General features: G+C 44.7%; 1 protein-coding gene across 3 annotated transcripts in view; it reads right to left on the reverse strand.

The window, feature by feature from the left end:
- Nucleotides 1–22,594, reverse strand: part of MSANTD4 (Myb/SANT DNA binding domain containing 4 with coiled-coils) — a 44,308-nt gene extending 21,714 nt beyond the window's left edge. For 2 of the 3 annotated variants that reach the window (XM_073558377.1, XM_073558375.1), the window contains exons 1-2: nucleotides 22,074–22,590; nucleotides 1,756–2,363 (exon numbers count right to left, since the gene is read on the reverse strand). In XM_073558377.1, coding sequence (XP_073414478.1) covers nucleotides 1,756–2,235 — 480 coding nt within the window. In that variant the 5' untranslated portion in view covers nucleotides 2,236–2,363; nucleotides 22,074–22,590. Of the gene's footprint in view, nucleotides 1–1,755; nucleotides 2,364–22,073 lie in introns of all 3 variants that reach the window. The other variant, XM_073558376.1, reaches the window with a different exon arrangement.
- Nucleotides 22,595–22,710: the final 116 nt, after the last annotated feature.

Genomic DNA, 22,710 nt, shown 5'->3' on the forward strand with positions numbered 1-22,710 from the left:
CTGTTGCAACCGAAACGTGCCTCCATCTTGTGTCTGTACGTCACTGCGCAGTATCCAGAGGGACCACCCCCCAGCCTGGCCCACCGACCCTACACTGCCAGTCTCTGAACTCAACATCTCGTGCCATCTACAATGGCAGAGCCACTGAGCTCAGTGATTGGCTGCAGCGGTGATGCGTACTGGCGATGTGACGTCAATGCTGCAGCTAAAACATGGATAGTGGAGCAGTAATGGGGAGCCAGCACTGGAGTGGGGGAAGGGGAGTACTATCTGGTGTTATTATCCGAACTCCAGACCCCCCCCCCCGATACACATCTACGATCAGGTCATCAGAATATCTCTTCTCAATGAGTAGCAATGAGTATGCCCATGCCAGACACCACTGGCGGTGTTTTATCTCGGATGAGGGTAGAGAACTGTGTAGGGAACTCAGCAGGTGAATGATCGCCAATAGGTTCTCACACAGTCAGGTGTCCAGGAACACCACTGTTCAGATGAAACTTTTGAAAGGGACATAAAGCTATTCTAGTGCTGCATGTCCTTGTTTCTCAGGGCCATTGCGGTTTCAAAAGTTTGGCATCCATATTCATAAAGGCAAGGTACATCCTATCTTATAAAATGGGAAAATGCTTTAAAGAGGAGATTTGACCAATTTGTTTATGTTGAACTAGACGCACTATATAATAGGTGCGGCAAAGCAAAATAAAACTTTTTTTTTCATTTCGCCTGTCGTTTTGGAGATATTAGCAATCAAAGTAGTTGACACTTAAACAGTTATTTTTTCTTTTTATGTCCAAGTGGGCATTACCAGAGAGATTTCACTGGGGGCGTGTACTTTTTCCTCTTTTTGAGGCTTACGAATCATAAGCAGTCAACAACACACTGGGGAAAGAAGTACATGCCGCCACAATAGCATTGACTAACAGTCTGCTCTGCTCACTGCAGAGGGATGATGTGCTGGAGAACAGTAGACCTGAGTGTAATTAATTGACAGCTTTTAGTTTTCTTCTCCAGCAGTTAGTGTGGGGGAGAGGCAGTAAAGTAAAAGTTGAGTCTCATTACAAACACTTCTAATAGCTCTCCTAAAAATTCAAATGAAATCGATTGGTGGAACCAAATACACATTAGCATTTCCAAAGTAAGATTAGTGCTGCCAATTTTATTGTACTACTGCCCCTCCCCCACATTTACTACAGGAGATAAAGGCTGAACACTGTCAGTTAATCACACTCAGGTCTGCTGTGCTCCAGCACGTCATCACTCTGCAAAGAGGAGAGCAGTACGAATGTCAATACATGTCTCGCACTGATCCTGTTCTACGCCATTGTGGGAGCAGATTCTTGTTTTCCCATTGTGTTGCTGCCTGCTTATGATTGGTTAGCATCAGACAGACGGAAGTACACGCCCTCAGTGAAATCTCTCTGGTAACGCCCACTTGACTTAAAAAGAAAATAACAGTTTAAATACTAAATACTTTGATAATATCTCTATTATCATGGTGCCAAGTACAGTGCTCAGCTTTTTCGGTCGGTCCCATGCACAATCACAACTTCATTCCGATGACAAATTTTAGACCCCGTTTTTGAGGAGGTGGTGAGGTCCCATTAGCCTGTGGATAGGTGAGAACTTTTAATACTGGGAATAACCTCTTATGTTTCCAAGTTACAAATCAAGACAAATCAAGAAGAATTAGTCTTATATTATTATGACTGCTTACTCTTCAATCTTATGACATAAGTTCAAAAAAACTCTTACTTCAAAGTTCTGAGGTTCTTCTTCTTCTTCAACTTTGATATCAGCCATAGACTCATTTGCTTCTCGGACATCTGTCCCATTTTTCCACTCCAAGCTAGAGTCATTCGTTAACCCACTTGGTTTGTCATCCGAGTCGTCAATTATGGAGTCCAGATCTGACAGTGGTAGGTGCATTCCAGAATTTCCCAGTTTAAGATCTGAATTCAGACTTTTCCTTTTTATAAGGGACCTCCAATCAAGATATCTTCGTTTAACCTCAGTCCCCGTCCTCTGTTCCCCTTCTCCGAGCGCATTCACACATTCCGCTATTTCTTCCCAGGCTTTGCGCTTCATTTCGTTAATTGTGGTGTTGAGCTGCTTCGAAAAAATGACATCTCTTCTCTTTTTTATTTCCGTTAGTAACGTTTGCGTTTCTTGGACGCTGAAATTACTTTTCCTTTTTCTTTTTAACTGTTTCATCATGGACGGCTGTAAGGTCATTTTTTTCACATCAGAAGAAACACCAAGATGAGTCCGAGATGGAAAGATCTGCGGTAACTGCTTCTTTCTGCTGAATTTGGCCAGTTTTAAAGCTTAAGGAAACGCTTTTCCTAGAGAATTCTGAAAAACTGAAAAAGAAATGTAAAAACTCAACGTAAATAATATATACAGAGTATAATAATAATAATAAAAGTGAAAGCATTATATACAGAAAGGGCAAAATAGTATAACAAAATATTAAAGGGCTTGCAAACGCATCTTTTCTTATCTTTCCTCTTGGCTCAACATATGTGGAGTGAGATTACTATCCCTCAAAAAAAAACAATTTTGGTATACTCTGTCAGAAGATATTTACGCTATATGTGTCCATGTGTGGTCACCCGTTGGTTTGGATGTGGATTGCAGCCTGCCAAGTGTTTTGCTAGCATGTCACTCTAGTGACTTTGAATATATTGTAAAAAATTCAAAACGCTAATCAAAATTTGTGCTCAATTTTTGCAGCAGGGCTCCTTTTCCTATTTGTTTTTTTTTTTGCTTTTTTTTTAACTTGCACTATCCCCGTGTACATTCGGTGGCCCTGAGCGCTGACCAGTGATGCACATCTCTGATCGCCATCAGTTCTCAATTACTGGCAAAGACCTTTCTATCCTGCTAATTTTACATTCTTTATGTATTTATTTGATATTTTGACAGATCTGACTTTTACAAATGCATCAATACCAAATATGTGGATTTTTTTTAAATTATTTTTATGTTTAATAGGGCAAAAGGGGGGTGATTTGATCTTATACGTTTTTTTAATTTTTCTTTTGCATATTTTTTTAAAAAACTTTTTTACATCTTTACTGTATTTAGTAGTCCCCTTAGGGGACTTGAAGCTGCAATTATCTCACAATCACGGTCTCCTATGAACACAAGCTACAGGTTGGCTTTTACAGAAGAATTGTAATGACAAGCAAGGGGGGTCAACTGCAGACCCCTGGCTGTCATGGCAACCCATTAGCGCCTCGGGATCACATCTGCTCCACCCACAGCTGTTAAAGGCACATGATTACTGATTGAATTAGCCATCATCTGCTGTGAAAGATGCGGGCTCCGGCGTTGAGTCAGGAACACCACATATGATGTAAATGTACGTCATCTGTCTCTAAGGGGTTAAATATTTCCGTGGATGCCCAGACATCATAAGGCTGCAGCTGGTTCCTCATGTATCCGGATCTATACCATACACTGACCCCATTGCTGAGGCTTCTCGCTGCACAAGCCCCTAAGGTGAGCAGCTCTGCACTGATTTGGTTCTAGCCTGTGGTTACAAAGCAATCTTAAAGTTATCACGCTAGGAGGAGACTAAAAAAACATTAAAAATCTCTGCAATTTAGAGCATGGAGGTGATATTTAATAACAAAAAAAAATAAAAGTTATTGGTCTCTCCAAACACTTTTCAACCATTAAAGAACTTGAGAAAACCCGTTTAAGGTGGATCTGTCATTTGATTTGACATTACAGACTTCATATATTATTACATAGATCTTTAGACCCAATGAGGCTGGTGCACTTACTTTACCAAATGGGATCAAGCATTCTGACGTGGATTTTTTTAAAAGTTTAAACTCTGCTGCTGCTGAGACCTCACACTGCTCAGTACAAGCAGCAGATGTCAGACCCGCTGGGTGGTGCCGGGACACTGATCTCTCTGTCTCTCATTCTTTCGTTGCCTATTTTAATATTAGGATTATACAGACTTTCTGCCATGGCTTTTCAATATAAATACACCTGCCTCATAAGGTCAAAATGATCTATATAAGAATTGTGAAATCTGGTGATAAAGATAAAGACTCTACCAGACCATCGTTTCATCGTTTCCCTTTGCCAAAAATCATCCAACTCTATGGATAACTATAATATGTTCTGCACTGCTTCAACCTGAAAGGTCTAGTCTATACCCAGCCTTAATACTGGAGGATGAGAGTAGGTAAAACTACAAGGAACTGTAACGAATGGAAGCGGAGGCAGAGATGATGAAGTTCACATTCGTTTTTATTTTTTAAGTGGAACCTCAGGACCACGGTCCGGGGGGCTCCGAAGGGGGCGTGACTAGTGAGCCCCGGGCACCCGTAGTAAAGCCCCTCAGGCAAGGCCAGAATGGAATACCCGGAGGACACAGGTGCTACCTCCAGTTAGACCCCAAACACGTGGCAGCTGTCTCAGCGGGACCAAAAGGGATAACAAAAGTTACAGCAGAGTCCGTAATGCGCTGGGTCCTGGATCTGGTTAGTTGGTAAGGAGTCGGTTCCAGTGACCTTCACACAGTCCTTGGACTCGGATGGCTGTAGGCGGAACGGGATGGTTTAGGCCCAGATGGTTGCTGATATAACCAGGTAACACAGGATACTGATATGCTGTGGAAACAGAGAGCATTAGACAATGCACAGAGACTGCAGATGCAGTTCAGACAGGTTAGCATGAGAACCGGATGTAGCAATGATAGATACTCATTGCTCCGGTGCTCTCCCTATGGAGGAGAGGCCAGAAATAGCAGCCAGTGCGCTGCCATTGGTTGATTGCATTTTTTGAATAATGCACGCCGCCCCTTTAAGAAGGCAAGAGAGCGGGCAGGCGGGCCCTAATGGCCTTAGCTACAGATCTCCTCACAGGACGCCAGGAGGAGGAGGCAGGATAGAATGCTGAGGAGCAGCATGAGAGGCTCGAGGTGAGTGCCTAGAACGGAGAGCAGCGGCAGGCCTGGACACAGCGCCAGGACGGGGTCCAGGCGTAACAGCGGCAGACCTGGGCGCAGCACCAGGACGGGGACCGGGTGTAACAGTATCCCCCTCTTTACACCCCCTCTTCTTCAAGCCTGCGTAGAACCGTTTAAGGAGAAGAGGAGCCTGGATGTTGTCCCTAGGCTCCCAAGATCTCTCCTCAGGACCAAAACCCTTCCAGTCCACCAGATAGTAGGTCTAGGTCTTACCCCTTACTTTTTTTACGGCCAGGATATGTTTTACCTCAAAAACATCATCCTCCGAGACAGGGTCAGGAGTGGTACCCGGATCCTTAAAGAAGGGACTCAAAACTACTGGTTTGAGGAGAGAAACATGAAAGGAGTTAGGCACACGTAGGGAAGTGGGAAACTTCAGCTTGTACGAGACTGGATTGATCTGTCTCAAGATCTCAAATGGTCCGATGAACCGGGGACCCAATTTGTAGGATGGCATCTTTAACCAGATGCACTTAGAAGAGAGCCATACCTTGTCTCCGGGACGAAAGATAGGCGCTTCCAAATGTCTCTTGTCCACATGCCTTTTCATACGCTGGGAGGCTTTCTCCAGAGCAGTTTTGGTATCCCTCCAGACCTTAGAAAAATCTTCGGAGAAAGTATCGGCAGCTGGAACGCCAGACGATCCGGAGATGGGAAGAGGTATTCTGGGTTGCAATCCGAAGACAATCTGAATGGGAGACTTTCCAGAAGATTCACTTACTTGATTGTTGTAAGAAAATTCGGCCCAGGACAGTAAGTCTACCCAGTCGTCATCATGGGCGTTGACAAAGTGACGCAGGAATCCAGCCAGGATTTGATTTGTCCTCTCCACTTGTCCATTGGACTGGGAATGGTACGCTGAGGAAAAATCCAGTTCAATTCTTACCAGTTTACAAACTGCTCTCCAGAATCTTGAGGTGAACTGGACGCCTCTGTCAGACACGATGTGGAGAGGGAAACCATGGAGACGGAAGATGTGCCGGATGAACAGGTCCGCCAACTCATGAGCAGTTGGAAGACCGGGTAGTGGAACGAAGTGAGCCATTTTAGAGAAGCGATCCACCACTACCCACACCACAGAACAGCCAGATGAGATCGGGAGATCTGTGATGAAGTCCATCACGATATGTTGCCAGGGGGTAGACGGAATTGGGAGAGGCTGAAGCCTATCTGTGGGTAGATGCTTGGCCGTCTTGTTACAAGCACAGGAATGACAGACTGTGACATACTGCAGAATGTCCTTAGCCATGGCAGGCCACCAGTAGTACCGGGAGATGAGTTGCAGAGTCTCTCTGGCCGGCGTGACCAGCCAACTTGGACGAGTAACCCCACCGAAGGACACGAGTATGCTCAGAAGCTGACACGAAAGTCTTCCCGGGAGGCAGCCGGGCAAGATCAGTAGAAGCGACCGCGACTAACCTTGAGGGTTCAATGATGTGCTGCGGTTCATCTTCTTGATCAGGAGGTAGAAAGGCTCTGGAAAGTGCGTCTGCTTTGACATTTTTGTCAGCTGGGCGAAAATGAAGAACAAAGTTAAAACGAGCAAAAAACAAAGCCCAGCCGGCTTGACGAGGATTCAGCCTTTGTGCAGTTTGGAGGTAAGCAAGGTTTTTGTGATCGGTGTATTCGACTACCTGATGAAGAGCTCCTTCTAGAAGATGCCTCCACTCCTGCAGAGCCAATTTGATAGCCAACAATTCCCGATCTCCAACAGAACAATTCCTCTCTGCGGAAGAAAAACCTTGGAAAAAAAACCACAGGGATGCATTCGACCGGAGGACGATTTATGGGTTAGTACAGCTCCCGCACCTACTGAAGAGGCATCAACCTCAAGAAAAAATTGTTCATTGGAGTTAGGACGATGAAGAACAGGTGCGATAGCAAAGGCCTTTTTGAGAGAAACAAAGGCCTCCTCAGCCTCAGGAGGCCAATCCTTCAGATTTGTACCTTTCCAGGTTAGAGCTGAGATGGGCGCCACTCGGGTGGAGAAGTTAGGAATGAATTGCCTGTAGTAGCTGGCGAAGCACAGGAATCACTATATGGCCTTCAACCCAGACGGACGAGGCCACTTGAGTACAGCCGATAACTTCTCAGGATCCATTTTTAATCCTGTGGAGGAAACAATGTAACCGAGGAAAGGCAAAGAGGATTGTTCAAAGAGGCACTTTTCAAACTTGGCGTACAGTCTGTTCTTCCTGAGCCTCTGTAAGACCAGGCGCACTTGTCTGCGATGCGAGACCAAGTCAGTAGAAAAAATCAGATTGTCGTCTAGGTAGAGAACAACACAGATGTAAAGCAGATCCCTGAAAATGTCATTGACGAACTCTTGGAAAACAGCGGGAGCATTGCTTAGACCAAACGGCATCACCAGGTACTCATAGTGGCCATCTCGGGTGTTCAAGGCTGTTTTCCATTCGCCTCCATCTCTGATTCGGATGAAATTGTAAGCCCCTCTGAGATCCAGCTTGGTGAAGATCCGGGCCCCTCGGAGACGGTCAAACAGTTCTGAAATTAGAGGCAAAGGGTACCTGGTTTTTACCGTGATCTGGTTCAGTCCTCGGTAGTCGATACAGGGCCGCAGGGATCCGTCCTTTTTCTTCACGAAGAAGAAGCCTGCTCCTGCCGGTGACGATGATTTTCGGATAAACCCTCTGGCCAAGTTCTCCTGGATGTAGTCCGACATAGCCTGAGTCTCTGCCTGGGAAAGAGGGTAAACTCTCCCACGGGGAGGAGATGTTCCAGGAAGAAGGTCTATTGGACAGTCATACGACCTGTGGGGAGGAAGTTTTTCAGCCTCCTTTTTCCCGAAGACATCCGAGAAGGACCAGTAAGCGGATGGTAATCCAGGCAGGGTAGCAGGTTGGACCGGGGGTGAAGCTGGTTCAATCCGGGTTAAACAACGGTCCGAGCAGGAATCTCCCCAATGTAGAATTTCACCTGTTCTCCAATTAAGGACTGGTTCATGTTTCTGAAACCAAGGCTAACCTAGAAGCAAGGGGTGAGACAAACCAGGGTACACATAAAAACGGATTCTTTCAGAATGCATAAGACCTATCCGGAGTTCCACTGGCTCAGTCTGGAACTGGACAGGTTCAGTCAGAGGCTGGCTATCGACAGCAGTTACCCCCAACAGGTTGGGAAGAGCCTAAACTGGTAAGTGGTAGCGATCCACAAGCGTCTGCTGGATAAAGCTTCCAGCGGCTCCGGAGTCCAACAGACAGAGTCCAGAAAATTTTATTGCTCCACAGGTCACGGAGACTGAGATCTGCAACGAAGGAGAGGAACGTTCTCTACCTAGGGTGGCCTCTCCTACCGAGCCTAGGCACAGGAGTTTTCCGACTTCTTTGGACAGGAGCGGATCAGGTGTTCGGAACTACCACAGTACAGACAGCTTCCGTTTTGCGATGCGCCTCCTGGCAGCGGCTGGCCAGACTTACTCGATCTACCTCCATAGCTTTGGGAGAAGAGGATGAGGTAGTCGTCTTGGAAGAATTAGCGTCCAGGTGGTAGGACCTCCTGTCACGCTTAATCTCCATGGAATGCTCCTGAAAACGCAGGTCAGTCCGGGTCGTCAAGGAAATCAGGTCATCCAAGATGGTAGGCCTGTCCCGTCCCGCCAGCTCATCCTTAAATTTTCCAGATAGGCCCTCCCAGAAGGTAGCCAGCAAGGCCTCATTGTTCCAGGATAACTCAGAGGAGAGGGTGCGGAACTGAACAGCATACTGAGCCACCGTGAGGGTTCCTTGGCGTAAGCGAAGCAGGGCAGAAGCGGTCGACGTGACCTGGCCAGGTTCATCAAAGGTCCTGCGAAAAGATTCAAGAAAGATTGAAGATCATTAACCAGCGGGTCTCCTCTCTCCCATAACGGATTCAGCCAGGCGAGAGCCTCTCCTGCTAGATGTGACATAATGAAGCCCACTTTGGCACGGTCAGACGCAAACATATGCCCCAATATGTCGAAGTGTAGGGTACACTGATTGAGAAAACCCCGACACTGAGTGGGATCACCATGGAAGCGGGTATGAGCTGCCAGGCGGGGGCCCTTGCTTGTCATGACAGCAGGTACCTGGGTGTTGCTAGGTGAATCAGGAGCAGCCGGGTTCTGCAGAGAATCCATGCGGGTGGACAGGTTACGTAGATATGTCGTGATCTTATCCTGTTGATCTCTTAAATGGGTCACCTCTTGGCACAACTCCAACACCGGAGGCCTCTAGGGTCCAGCGGATTCCATTGCCGGAGCAATCTGTAACGAATGGAAGCGGAGGCAGAGATGATGAAGTTCACATTCTTTTTTATTTTTTAAGTGGAACCTCAGGAACACGGTCCGGGGGGCTCCGAAGGGGGAGTGACTAGTGAGCCCCGGGCACCCGTAGTAAAGCCCCTCAGGCAGAGCCAGAATGGAATACCCAGAGGACACAGGTGCTACCTCCAGTTAGACCCCGAACACGTGGCAGCTGTCCCATCGGGACCAATAGGAATAACAAAAGTTACAGCAGAGTCTGTAATGCGCTGGGTCCTGGATCTGGTTAGTTGGTAAGGAGTCGGTCCCAGTGACCTTCACACAGTCCTTGGACTCAGATGGCTGTAGGCGGAACGGGATGGCTTAGGCCCAGATGGATACTGATATAACCAGGTAACACAGGATACTGATATGCTGTGGAAACAGAGAGCATTAGACAATGCACAGAGACTGCAGATGCAGCGCAGACAGGTTAGCATGAGAACCGGATGTAGCAATGATAGATACTCATTGCTCCGGCGCTCTCCCTATGGAGGAGAGGCCAGAAATAGCAGCCAGTGCGCTGCCATTGGTTGATTGCATTTTTTGAATAATGCACACCACTCCTTTAAGAAGGCAAGAGAGCGGGCGGGCGTGCCCTAATAGCCTTAGCTACAGATCTCCTCACAGGATGCCAGGAGGAGGAGGCAGGAGGGAGGACAGAATGCTGAGCAGCAGCATGAGAGGCTCGAGGTGAGTGCCCAAAACGGAGAGCAGCGGCAGGCCTGGACGCAGCGCCAGGACGGGGGCCAGGTGTAACAGTGGCAGACCTGGGCGCAGCAGGAACTATGTGACTACAGACTTGTGAATCCTCACATTGTGCACAGTGTGAAGATTCTCCGGCTCTGGGAGCGGGTATGCGATACACATACTAGCGGACACATTTCGACTAGACTGTTTCCGGCCTCGCTCAATACACTTTCATTGACCGAGGCTGCACCGACTAGTCGGCATGTGACAGCATGTGTGCAAATCATATACTTGTGCACACGCAACCGCCCGCTCCTTGCGCCGACAACCAGAATCCTTATAGCGTGCAGTGCGCATTCACAAGTCTTGTAGCTTAATACCCAACTATCCCTTTAACTGTGATACCGCATGATGATTGACATCCTGGTGAAAACAAGTATAACCAATAAAACCTAGCACCCTCCCACCAGATGTCCCGTAAGAACTGCTGCCTCTTTGGTGTCACCGCATGTTAGCCAGTGTGAGGTCTGCAGTCTAGTTTGTCTGTGTCCATACACTAAGACCAACTTTCATAGGTATGAGATTAAATCTGTTGCCTTTATGCTTTATGGCTTTTAATTCCTTCGATTTTCTGTTCTTTTGCTCCCTTTCTTCCCGTAGCCATAACTTTTTATTTTTCCATCAATATAGCCATATGGGGGGGGCTTGTTTTTTTGCGGGACGAGTTGTATTTCTGAATAACGCTATTGATTTTACCATATAGCGTACTGGAAAAAGGACAAAAAAATCAAAGTGCGGTGAAATCGTTCCACAATTGTTTTTTATTTACCGTGTTCATTATGATTCTCCAGGTCATTACGAGCGCATAGATACCAAACACGTATCGGCTCTTTTTTGTTTAAGGCAGGCACTTGGCCGATGACGTAAATATACGTCATCGGTCATGAAAGGGATAAGATATTATCAGTATGGAGTTTGTATGTCCCATGTAGGTTCCCATACACCAAAAATATATTAAGCATATCCCTAAAATAAGAAAATAGTCCCACCGAGGATGGAGACTAATGAGCACGTTCATTATATAGAACATTATACTAAGTTAGTGATATACGCAGGATATGAATGATGGTAATATTTTCATAATGTAAAAAAAAACTGAAGTAAACTGTATTAACAGAGGAATGATATGTCACCAGATTTCACAATAAATCTCCTAAATAAATCATGTATACATTATTAAATAGAGCTCTTAGACTTGAAAGAACTTGTGTACTTACCTTGCCAGAATGGCTGTATAATACTGATACTGAGAAAATAATTTTGTTTTTAGTCCCACTGTAGAATGAGGGCACGCATAACTTCAACTGCATTTAGTCCCACCTCATTCGCCCCACCAGCCTGACTGACAGCTACAGCTTGTACTTAGCAGAGCGAGATCTCAGCAGCAGGAGGGACACTGAGGAGATTTCAGTCAGGAATAGTAGATAGAATTGTAACATAATCAGGGAGGAGGGACACTGAGGAGGTATCAATCAGTCTAGGTGGACAAAGATTCAGCAGCAGCAAGGAGGAGGAACACTGAGGAATTAGGATAGTTTGGTAACATAACATAGTTAGTAAGGCCGAAAAAAGACATTAGTCCATCCAGTTCAGCCTATAAAATTCTGTCAGAATAAATCCCCAGATCTACGTCCTTCTAAAGAACCTAACAATAACTGTAAGATACAATATTGTTACACTCCAGGAAGACATCCAGGCCTCTCTTGAACCCTTCGACTGAATTCACCATCACCACCTCCTCAGGCAGGGAATTCCAGATTCTCACTGCCCTAACAGTAAAGAATCCTCTTCTATGTTGGTGGAAAAACCTTTTCTCCTCCAGAAGCAGAGAATGCCCCCTTGTGACTGTCACCTTCCTTGGTATAAACAGATCCTCGGAGAGATATTTGTATTGTCCCCTTATATACTTATACATGGTTATTAGATCGCCCCTCAGTCGTCTTTTTTCTAGACTAAATAATCCTAATTTTGCTAATCTCTCAGGGTATTGTAGTTCCTCCATCCCCTTTATTAATTTTGAGGCCCTCCTTTGTACCCGCTCTAGTTCCATTATATCCTTCCTGAGCACCGGTGCCCAAAACTGTACACGGTACTCCATGTGCGGTCTAACCAGAGATTTGTACAGAGGCAGTATAATGCTCTCATCATGTGTCTCCAGACCTCTTTTAATGCACCCCATGATCCTGTTTGCCTTGGCAGCCGCTGCCTGGCACTGGCTGCTCCAGGTAAGTTTATCATTAACTAGGATCCCCAAGTCCTTCTCCATGTCAGATTTACCCAGTGGTTTACCGTTCAGTGTGTAATGGTGATATTGATTCCTTCTTCCCATGTGTATAACCTTACATTTATCATTGTTAAACTGCATCTGCCACCTTTCGGCCCAAGTTCCCAACTTATCCAGATCCATCTGTAGCAGAATACTATCTTCTCTTGTACTGACTGCTTTACATAGTTTTGTATCATCTGCAAATATCGATATTTTACTGTGTAAACCTTCTACCAGATCGTTAATAAATATGTTAAAGAGAATAGGTCCCAACACTGACCCCTGCGGTACCCCACTGGTCACAGCGACCCAGTTAGAGAATATACCATTTATTACCACCCTCTGCTTTCTATCACTAAGCCAGTTACTTACCCATTTACACACATTTTCCCACAGACCCAACATTCTCATTTTGTGTACCATCCTCTTGTACGGCACAGTATCAAACGCTTTGGAAAAATCAAGATATACCACGTCCAATGACTCACCTTTGTCCAGTCTATAGCTTACCTCTTCATAAAAACTGATTAGATTGGTTTGACAGGAGCGATTCCTCATAAACCCTCGCGGGCAGGGTCCTCTCTCCTCCTGTACCAGTTATGACTTGTATTGTTTAAGATTATTGTACTTGTTTTTATGTATACCCCCCTCACATGTAAAGCGCCATGGAATAAATGGCGCTATAACAATAAATAATAATAATAATAATAATAATAAACCCATGATGATATGGAGTTAAACAGTTATTCTCATTGAGATAATCCAGAATAACATCCCCCAGAAACCAAATATTTTACCAACAATAGAGGTTAGACTTACTGGCCTATAATTTCCAGGTTCACTTTTAGAGCCTTTTTTGAATATTGGTACCACATTTGCTAGGAGCCAGTCCTGTGGAACAGACCCCGTCGCTATAGAGTCTCTAAATATAAGAAATAATGGTTTGTCTCTTACATCACTTAGTTCTCTTAGTACTCGTGGGTGTATGCCATCCGGACCCGGAGATTTATCTATTTTAATCTTATTTAGCCGGTTTTGCACCTCTTCTTGGGTTAGATTGGTGACCCTTAATATAGGGTTTTCTTTGTCTCTCGGCATTTCACCTAGCATTTCATTTTCCACCGTGAATGAGGTGGAGAAGAAGTTGTTTAATATATTAGCTTTTTCGTCATCATCTACAACCATTCTTTCCTCACAATTTTTTAATGGGCCTACACTTTCACTTATGATTCTTTTCCTATTGATATAGTTGAAGAACAGTTTGGGATTAGTATTACTCTCCTTAGCAATGTGCTTCTCTGTTTCCTTTTTGGCAGCTTTAATTATTTTTTTAGATAAAGAATTTTTCTTGCCCCTCTTACTTCTCTGTTTAGCCACATTGGGTTTTTCCTATTTCTCGTCCTTTTATTCCCACAAGGTATAAACCGCTTACAGTGCCTATTAAGGATGTTCTAAAACATTTCCCATTTATTTTCTGTATTCTTATTTCTGAGGTCATTGTCCCAGTCAACCAGATTAAGGGCATCTCTAAGCTGGTCAGACTTTGTCTTCCTAAAATTCAGTGATTTTGCGACTCCCTGACAAGTCCCCTTAGCGAAAGACAAGTGACACTGTACAATATTGTGGTTGCTATTTCCTAGATGCCTGACGACCTGCAGATTTCTTATTCTGTCAGGTCTGTTAGATAGTATTAGGTCTAAAAGTGCGGCTCCTCTGGTTGGATTCTGCACCAATTGTGAAAGATAATTTTTCTTGGCTATTAGCAGAAACCTGTTACCTTTATAGGTTTCGCAGGTCTCAGTTTCCCAGTTAATATCCGGGTAGTTAAAGTCCCCCATAACAAGGACCTCATTATGGGTTGCAGCTTCATCTATCTGCCTTAGTAGTAGACTTTCCATGATTTCTGTTATATTTGGGGGGTTGTAACAGACCCCAAAGAGAATTTTGTTACTATTTTTCCCTCCATGTATTTCGACCCATATGGACTCGACATCCTCATTCCCTTCGCTAATATCTTCCCTTAAAGTGGACTTTAGACAACACTTTACATAAAGACAAACCCCTCCTCCGCTCCGATTTTTACGATCCTTTCTAAACAGACTGTAACCCTGTAAGTTAACTGCCCATCATAGCTTTCATCTCACCATGTCTCGGTTATTCCCACTAGGTCATAGTTACCTGTAGATATTTCTGCTTCTAGTTCTTCCATCTTGCTTGTCAGGCTTCTGGCGTTTGCGAGCATGCATTTTAGAGAATTTTGCTTTGTTCCAATCTCCTCCCTGTTGATTGTTTTAGAAATTTTCTTACCTCCCTTCTGAGAATGTTGTCTTGGATCTTCTTTGCCGCACCTCATATCATTCATCAGTATAATATCTGACTTCATGCTCGTGTCTAACGTTTTTCTTCCCGTCCCCTCTTCTTCTAGTTTATCGCTCTCCTGATGAGTGTAGTGAGTCTTCTGGCGAATCTGTGTTTCCCAGGTTTGTTGAGGTGTAGTAGAGATTTAGTTAAAAATTAAATCTTCAGTAAGAATTATTCAGCTATTATGACAAGTAATTTTTTTATTTTATTATGAAAGCAACCGACAGATTCCTTTTAATGCAAATCTTTTCGAGGTTGGAATTCAGCCCCAGTATTTGGTTTAAAGAGTTTGTCCAAGCTTCATTCTTCAGGAGCACACTGCTCCCCAGCCTCCCAGCTTCTTGCTTGCCAAGGGGCCGTATGCTCCTGAATGATTGACAGTTTGGACCAATGACACGGTTGAGACGCTGGCCCGAACTGTACAAGCTTTGATGCTCCTACCAGAGGCAGCTTTGGATCTGGCCATCTACAGTGTCAAACAGCAGCAATCCTTCTATTATCGGAGGACTTTTAAGTCCTCTTTCTGTGCTATTTCACCATCTACAGTGTCCCCACGCTCCTCCTACGTTGGAGAGACAGCGGTTCAAGCAGCAGCGGAACAAAACTTGAAAGCTTACCGTAAGTGCAAAGAGTTTGCAAGCATTGTGCTCGCCTAAGAGACTGGCCACTGCTATTAGTTTGCTGTGGTGGCTGGTAGCCTAGGCAATAAGCAGCAAACAATAATTAAAAATCCCTCTGTTTCAGGAGAGCAGTCATATTTTTTATTAAGGTCTGAAACCTTGGTCAAAGTTATCTGAGTACACAAGTCTCCAATGGTGGCCAAACTTTTATCTCGGCCCATTTTCCTTTATGCCATTTTTAAAATGCTAAAGATGAAAATTTTTTGGGGGAAAAAATACAAAGGAAATGTATCATCTTTAGGCCTTTTACAGATCATTTCATCTTCAACTTGCTTAACTTTTCACAACAGCAGTAATTATGACCAGGGGTGCCCAAACTTTTACATGCCACTGTAGATTATCGACTGTGCAAAAATATATATACCGTAGTAAATCGCTAAGGCTACTTTCGCACATCTGGTTTTTTCCAACAGGCAGGATCCGGCGTCGTGGCAGAGCGACGGATCCGGCGTAAATTGTGGAAAACTGATGAAACGGATCCGTTTTTCCGCCGGATCCGTCTAGCGGCATTGTTTCACTCACTGGCATTGTTTATATCTGTTTCCTGGGGGCTGGCCAATTGGATCCGAGCATGCTCAAACTTAAAAAAACGGATCCGGTGGCCGGATCCGTATTTTTCCGGATCTGGCGCATTCCGACTTCCATTGTAGCAAAAAGCCGGAAACGGCTCATCCGGCGCTGTCCTGTTTTTCGCCGCAGACAAAAAACATTACTGTAGGTGCTTTTTCCAGATGCCGGAAATATAATTTTAGCCGGATCCGGCCAAAACCGGAAGAAACGGGAGGCCATGCGGCGCAATCGGGCGCTAACACAAGTCAATGAGAAAAAAACAGTTCCACCAGTTCTGGTTTTTCTAAAAATAGCCAGATCCTGCCTGTCGGAAAAAACCTGATGTGTTAAAGTAGCCTTATACTACAGTACTTTTTACTAAAATATCATCACAATCCGCGTCAGATAGTTGCGGGCACTCAGTAATCTGGTTTTACTGACGTCCGTCTAGTAATTGTAGTTTCTAATTTTTTTGTGCAAAGTTCTAGTAGTAAGTATACTATAGGTTTTTCTACTGTATACGATTACGATTGGTGTAATTTAGTTGTGGGCGATCAGTACCGTAATTATTTTTTTTTCTATTCTTTTTCTTTTTATCTTTTTCTAGATTCTTTTCTTTATAATTTTTTTTTTCGTTCCTTCTATTCTACCTTTAACTTAAAAAAAAAAGTTTTCACCAAGCACTCACACAAACACAGGTATGGTGTCCACACTACACACGTGAAAAATGTCCCGCTCGTTCCAAACCCGGTGTTCAGCTGAGGAGGCATATGCCTTCCTTGCCTCCGACACTGACATTGAGGGACAGGATGCCACCTTCTCTTCCTCAAGTGTTTCTGAACCGCCACGCAGAAAATGAACCAGCTCCCACCGTTAGCGACCCCCTATGGACCTCACCTCCTGAAAATTATGAGCCACAAATTCTTGATTTTGTGGCGCAATCAGGAATCCAATTTGACATCACAGGCCTCACAGAAATTTTTCTTTTTTTAAATCTTTTTGTAGATCTCATGGTGTCCCAGAAAAATTTGTATGCCCTCCAATTTTTATCCCAAAATCCCACTTCATCATTTGCCAACTGTAGACACCATAGAAATTATGACATTTTGGGGTCTTGTTCTACACATGGGGTTAGTGAAGAAGCCAACACTTCCTCAATATTGGGGTTTTGACGTTTTTTAGAACACCCCATTGTTCCACACTGACACGCTTAGAGGCCAACCACAAATTTTTGCATTACAACGATAGTCCAGAGATGACTCCAACATTGATCACTTCAGCAACAAGTTTGTGGAGGTGTACGTTCCCCAAAGGAACATCTGTATGGATGAATCCCTAGCACATTTCAAGGGGGGCGGCTCAAATTCTGTCAATAACTGCCCAGTATGAGGGCCATGTATGGAATTAAATTCTACAAACTGTACGAAAGTACCTCACGGTACACTCACAGGTTTAGGGTTTATGAAGGGAAGGACACCCGGATTCAACCTCCTGAATGTCCTCCTGTCCTGGGAGTGAGTGGGAAAATTGTCTGGGAATTGGTGCACCCACTGCTGGATCAAGGTTATCACCTCTACATACATAGTTTTTATACCAGCGTCCCAATCTTCAAGCCCCTCTCTGCACGAGGTGACGCAGGCCTGAGGTCCTGTCCTCAAAATTCGGAGAGGCCTCCCGAAGAAGCTAATTGGGCAGCTGCTCAGTAAGGGTGAAAGCAGAGCCCAATGTAAAGACGACATGCTGATGGTCAAGTACAAGAGGGGTGTCCTTTTCTTGACCACTATACATGGTGATGGCACCTCCTCCACTGTTCCAATACACAGGTCACCAAACCAGACTGTGTCCTGGGGTACAACAAGAACATGGGGGTGGGAGTTGATCTCTGTGATCAAGGCCTCCAGCCGTACTGTGCTATGCGAAAAGCTAAGGTGTGGTACCAGAAGCTGGCCGTGCCCATCGCACAGATGGCATTGTATAATGCTTTTGTGCTATCATGATGTGCTGGCCAGACTGGGACCTTCCTTCAATTCCAGGAGGTAATAATTACGGCACTAATATTTGGAAGTCAGGAAGGAGCGGGCCCCAATACTTCTGGAGCTGAAGGAACGTGTTGTACCAGAGCAACATTTCCCCAGTGAGGTCCCTCAAACAGCAAAGAGAGGAAGGTCGCAAAAAAGGTGCAAAGTGTGTTACAGAAAGGGGATATGAAAGGACACCATTTATCAGTGCGACACCTGCCCCGACAAACCTGGTCTGTGTATAAAAGACTTTCAGAGTCTCCCACCATCCCTGGATAACTAAATTTATTTCTGACGTAAGACAACTTACATATGCCAACCTGATGCACTCTACACAACTGACGCATGCTCGGCTTTTTCCAGCAGTCCCATAGAGAATGACTGCAAATTTGATTACCCGAACCTGTCATTTCACATTCAACCTGGTCTTGCTGCACTTATACCCCACAACAGATTAAAAACTGCTTTTGTTATAAATCTCTGACTAATACGTCCACAAACTATCCTGATTCTCATCCTCTGCAACTTGCCATCCACTCTTTTTCAGCAGGACATCCCTCTTCATCAGCATTCTGCCAGCACTATAGATGCTGGAACCTCCCTTCAGTCACTTCCTAGGTTGTATTGCTCCTCCCATTGTCCAGTTACTTGCCTCACATGAACTGAAAGCTCAGTTCTCTGTAATGTTTATATGCAGTTTGACAGACAGGAGATCAGGAGCAGAGAGACAAAAATCCAACCCCGCTTCCAATATCTCTGCGTCTCTTCTGCTGCAGACGGATGACACTTGACAATGAGCAGCGGACAGAGAACAGTTAGACAGAAGGGAGACACCTTGTTGTTGGCACTTTGGAGTCATTTTGAACCCCTTTATGACCTATGACGTACCTATGTCACAGGTAGACTCCGACTCTTTGGAGCGGGCTCCGGCGCTGAGCCCGCATCTTTTCAGCCACATGACAGCTGATTTGATCATCTGACATGTGCCCCTAACAGTAGTGGGTGGATTCACGATCCACCCACAGCTGTTTACATGTTAAATGCCACTGTCAAGCTCTGACAGCGGCATTTAACATGTGTGCCCGAAACGCGTCACAAACCCCGCCCATCTGTGCCCCTGTCAAATGATCGTGGGGCGCCGATGGGTTGGCATGACAACCTGAGGTCTGCAGGAGGCCTCCAAGGTTGTCATTGCAGATCTGCTTTGAGCACACGATCATTTCTGCTACCTATACATGTTCGGTATCTATGAACTCAAAATATTCTGAAGAATCATAATGGCTGTGGTCCTGTGGTCCGTTTTAGCATTTAGTGAACATGGTAAAAAAAAACCATTGTGGAACTGCACTTTTTTTTTGCAATTTCACCGCACTTGGAATTAGTTTCCCAATTCCCAGTACGCTATTTGGTAGAATAAATGGTGTCACTCAAAAGTACAACTCGTCCCGCAAAAAACAAGCCCTCACACGGCCATATGGCCAGAATAATTAAAAAAAGTTATGGCTCTTGGAAGAAGGGGAGCGAAAAATGGAAGTGCAAAAACGGAAAATCCCAAGGTGGTGATTCACAGATTGTCTATCACGTTATCTATCCAATCAGACCAGGTTGTCGGAAAGTTACGCCATGAACCCTGCAATGGGATGAGGGCAAAAATCGCCGAAAGACGAGTATAAAGAGACTTTTCGGAGATTGTCCACCTTTGGAGTTATTTTTTTAGGGTCTAAAAATCATGTTTACTATTTGGATTTTATTAAAAATGTTGCAGCGGTCTGTGGTCAGAAATCAACTCACAAATAGACAGATAAAAAAGTTCCAGATTCTAATGTCAGACCCTCAGAACGAGCTCACTGATCGATTCTCAGTTTACTCATTCTGCAGCCAGCAACAGGCAGTGCAACACAGAGGTTATAAAAGGAATACATTTTTAACGAAACCCAACAATATTACCCCTTCTCGTAATCTTAAGTCATATGTCGTGTCCCTGCCTTTGATGCGGGCTCAGACACTGAGCACGCATCTCTCCATGACGGGGAAATCTCCCCCCGCGGCTGTAAACCTATAGGATCTCACTGTCAATCTATGACAGCGACAAGTAATGAGCCGGCAGGATGCATGCCTTTCCACGCTCCTAAGACGTGATCGCAGGGTGCCGATGGGTTGCCGGGGGTCTGCTGATGACCCCTATGCCTATTATTACGATTCTCCAATGATAGCCAGACGTAGCCGGCGTTCATTGATTATGATTTTAGCTATATGTAGCAGTGCTGATACATCTACAGGCGATCAGACGATTTCAGCCTCAAGTCCCCTAAGGGGACTATTAAATACAGCAAAAAGTGGGGGGGGGGGGAATTGAAAGTTTTTTAAAAAATGAATTTTTTTTTTTTGGGGGGGGGGAACAGTTTAAATCATTCCCCTTTTGCCCCATTAAAGCTAAAATTAAAAAAAAATACACATATGGTATCGCTGCTTTCAAAAATCTAAAATAACCTGATAGGTAAGATAGATTTTTTGGACGCCGCAACATTGCAATAAAGTGCAATAAGAGGCGATCAAAATAGTATCAGTAACAATGTCAACTCAGGGCGCAAAAAAATGAGCTTTCACCCAACCCTCTGGTCGGCGCTCATAGCAAGTGAGTAATTCTGCTACACACAGGTGATCTGATCATCGCCTCTATGTAGCAGAGCCGATCGAGTTATGACAGCTTCTAGTCTCCCATGGAGGCTATTGAAGCATGCCAAAAGTAAAAAAAAAAAAATGTTTTTAAAAATATTTAAAAAAAAGTAAAAAAATCTAGAAATTCAAATCACCCACCTTTTGTCCCATTCAAAATAAAACAATAAAAAAATCAAATATACACAGATATTTGGTATCGCCGCGTTCAGAATCGCCCGATCTATCAATAAAAAAAGGTTTAACCCGATCGCTAAACGGCGTAGCGAGAATAAAGTAAAAAAGACAGAATTTTTGGCTGCTGCGACGTTGCATTAAAATGCAATAACGGGCGATCAGAAGATCATATCTGCACCAAAATAATATCATTAAAAACGTCAGCTCGGCACACAAAAAATGAGCCCTCACCAGACCCCAGATCACGAAAAATGGAGACGCTACGGGTATCTGAAAATGGCGCAATTTTTTTTTTTTAACAAAGTTTGAAATTTTTTTCACCACTTAAATAAAAAAAGAACCTAGACATGTTTGGTGTCTATGAACTCATAATGACCTGGAGAATCATAATGGCGGGTCAGTTTTAGCATTTAGTGAACATGGCAAAAAAACAAACAATTGTGGAATTGCACTTTTTTTTTGCAATTTCTACGCACTTAATTTTTTTCCTTTTCTCCAGTACACTATATGGTAGAATAAATGGTTTCTCTCAAAAGTACAACTCGTCCAGCAAAAACAAACAAGCTAAAAAAAAAACCTAAGGTTCTTGGAAGAATGGCGGGGGAAAAAATGAAAAAAAAAAGAAAATGGAAGAGGCAAGAACAGGTTAATATATATATATATATATATATATATATACATATATATATATGAATAAAATATAAATATAATATATATATACATATATATATATATATAAAAATAAAATATAAATATAATATATATATGCATACATATATATATATATAATTCTAGTTGAATCTGAGGTCCTGCCGCCACATTGCGAGGCCCAGTGACTGCAGTCGGATGTGATGTCCTCAGAGAGGTTTTGGAATGTAGTAGTGCAGCTAACACTGCCGTCCCCCCTATATACAGTAGTATGAGCGGAGTAGTGGTTACTATAGGGCGGTGCAATGTATGACTGACAGGTGTGAACAGACACTGAGCAGATAGAATGAGCCATTGTCCCCAAATCTGGTTCCCTTCCCCCTGCTGTCTAAATGTAGCAGAGCCGGGCTTGTCACATCCTGGTGCCATTACTGCTTCCTTATCCCATCACAAAGCAGGCAGCTGCAAAAGAGTCAAAGACAAAGTCAGCTCTGCTACATCAGGATGCAGCTCGCAGCCATGATCCACTTTTACACAGCAGTGCTTGCCTAGCATACAAGATGGCGATGTGGAGCCCAGGGAAAGAGCAAGAGGAGGCCAAGCTGTGAGCAGAGCACTGCACATCCCCACAGGGACACACACACAGCTCTGCTGCAGACATGCACGCTGCTCTTACCTGCAGACTCAGTGCGCTGAGTAGTATGGATCCCCCTGGGCACAGACACAGCAAGGGATGCCCGGCAGCCCCTGATAATAATAGTAGAGGGGGGACAGGAGCTGGCGGACACAGGGAGAAGGAGGGGGGCATCCACACAGCCACTGGGAAGAGGGGAGGAGGACAGAGGAGGAGGAGGAAGGGCGAGGAGCTACTACAAGGAGGCGAAGGATGAGGAGGGCGAGGGGGATCAGCCAGGCGGTGGGCACCGCAGACACAAAGAGGCAGCTGTGAAATGGCAAAATAAGAATGATCGTGTCGTATCACACCGGCTGCAGCGATGACACCGCTACGTGCAGGATACTACACCGTCTGCGCCGCGTCCTGACGAAGAGCGGCGGCAGCACCGGCAGTCTAGACCATAGACATCACATCTCTACCTGACTGGACCGCTACGTGACCGGACGTCTCCATGCTGCTTCACGTATCCGACATTCACGGTTCAAACACGGACTGTCCGGACCGACCGCCGGTCACGTATGAGGCCGGGACCAGAGACCCGCGGTCGATTCAGAACCAAAGTGTCGGAAGTGTGAAAATGGCCTCATCTACAGTTATGTCAGCAGTGGACCTGCTGCGTATGTCTTCCATTTTTTTG

This window comes from Dendrobates tinctorius, unplaced genomic scaffold, assembly GCF_039654945.1.
Source record: "Dendrobates tinctorius isolate UK_male_01 unplaced genomic scaffold, ASM3965494v1 ptg000256l, whole genome shotgun sequence".
Lineage (NCBI taxonomy): Eukaryota > Metazoa > Chordata > Amphibia > Anura > Dendrobatidae > Dendrobates > Dendrobates tinctorius.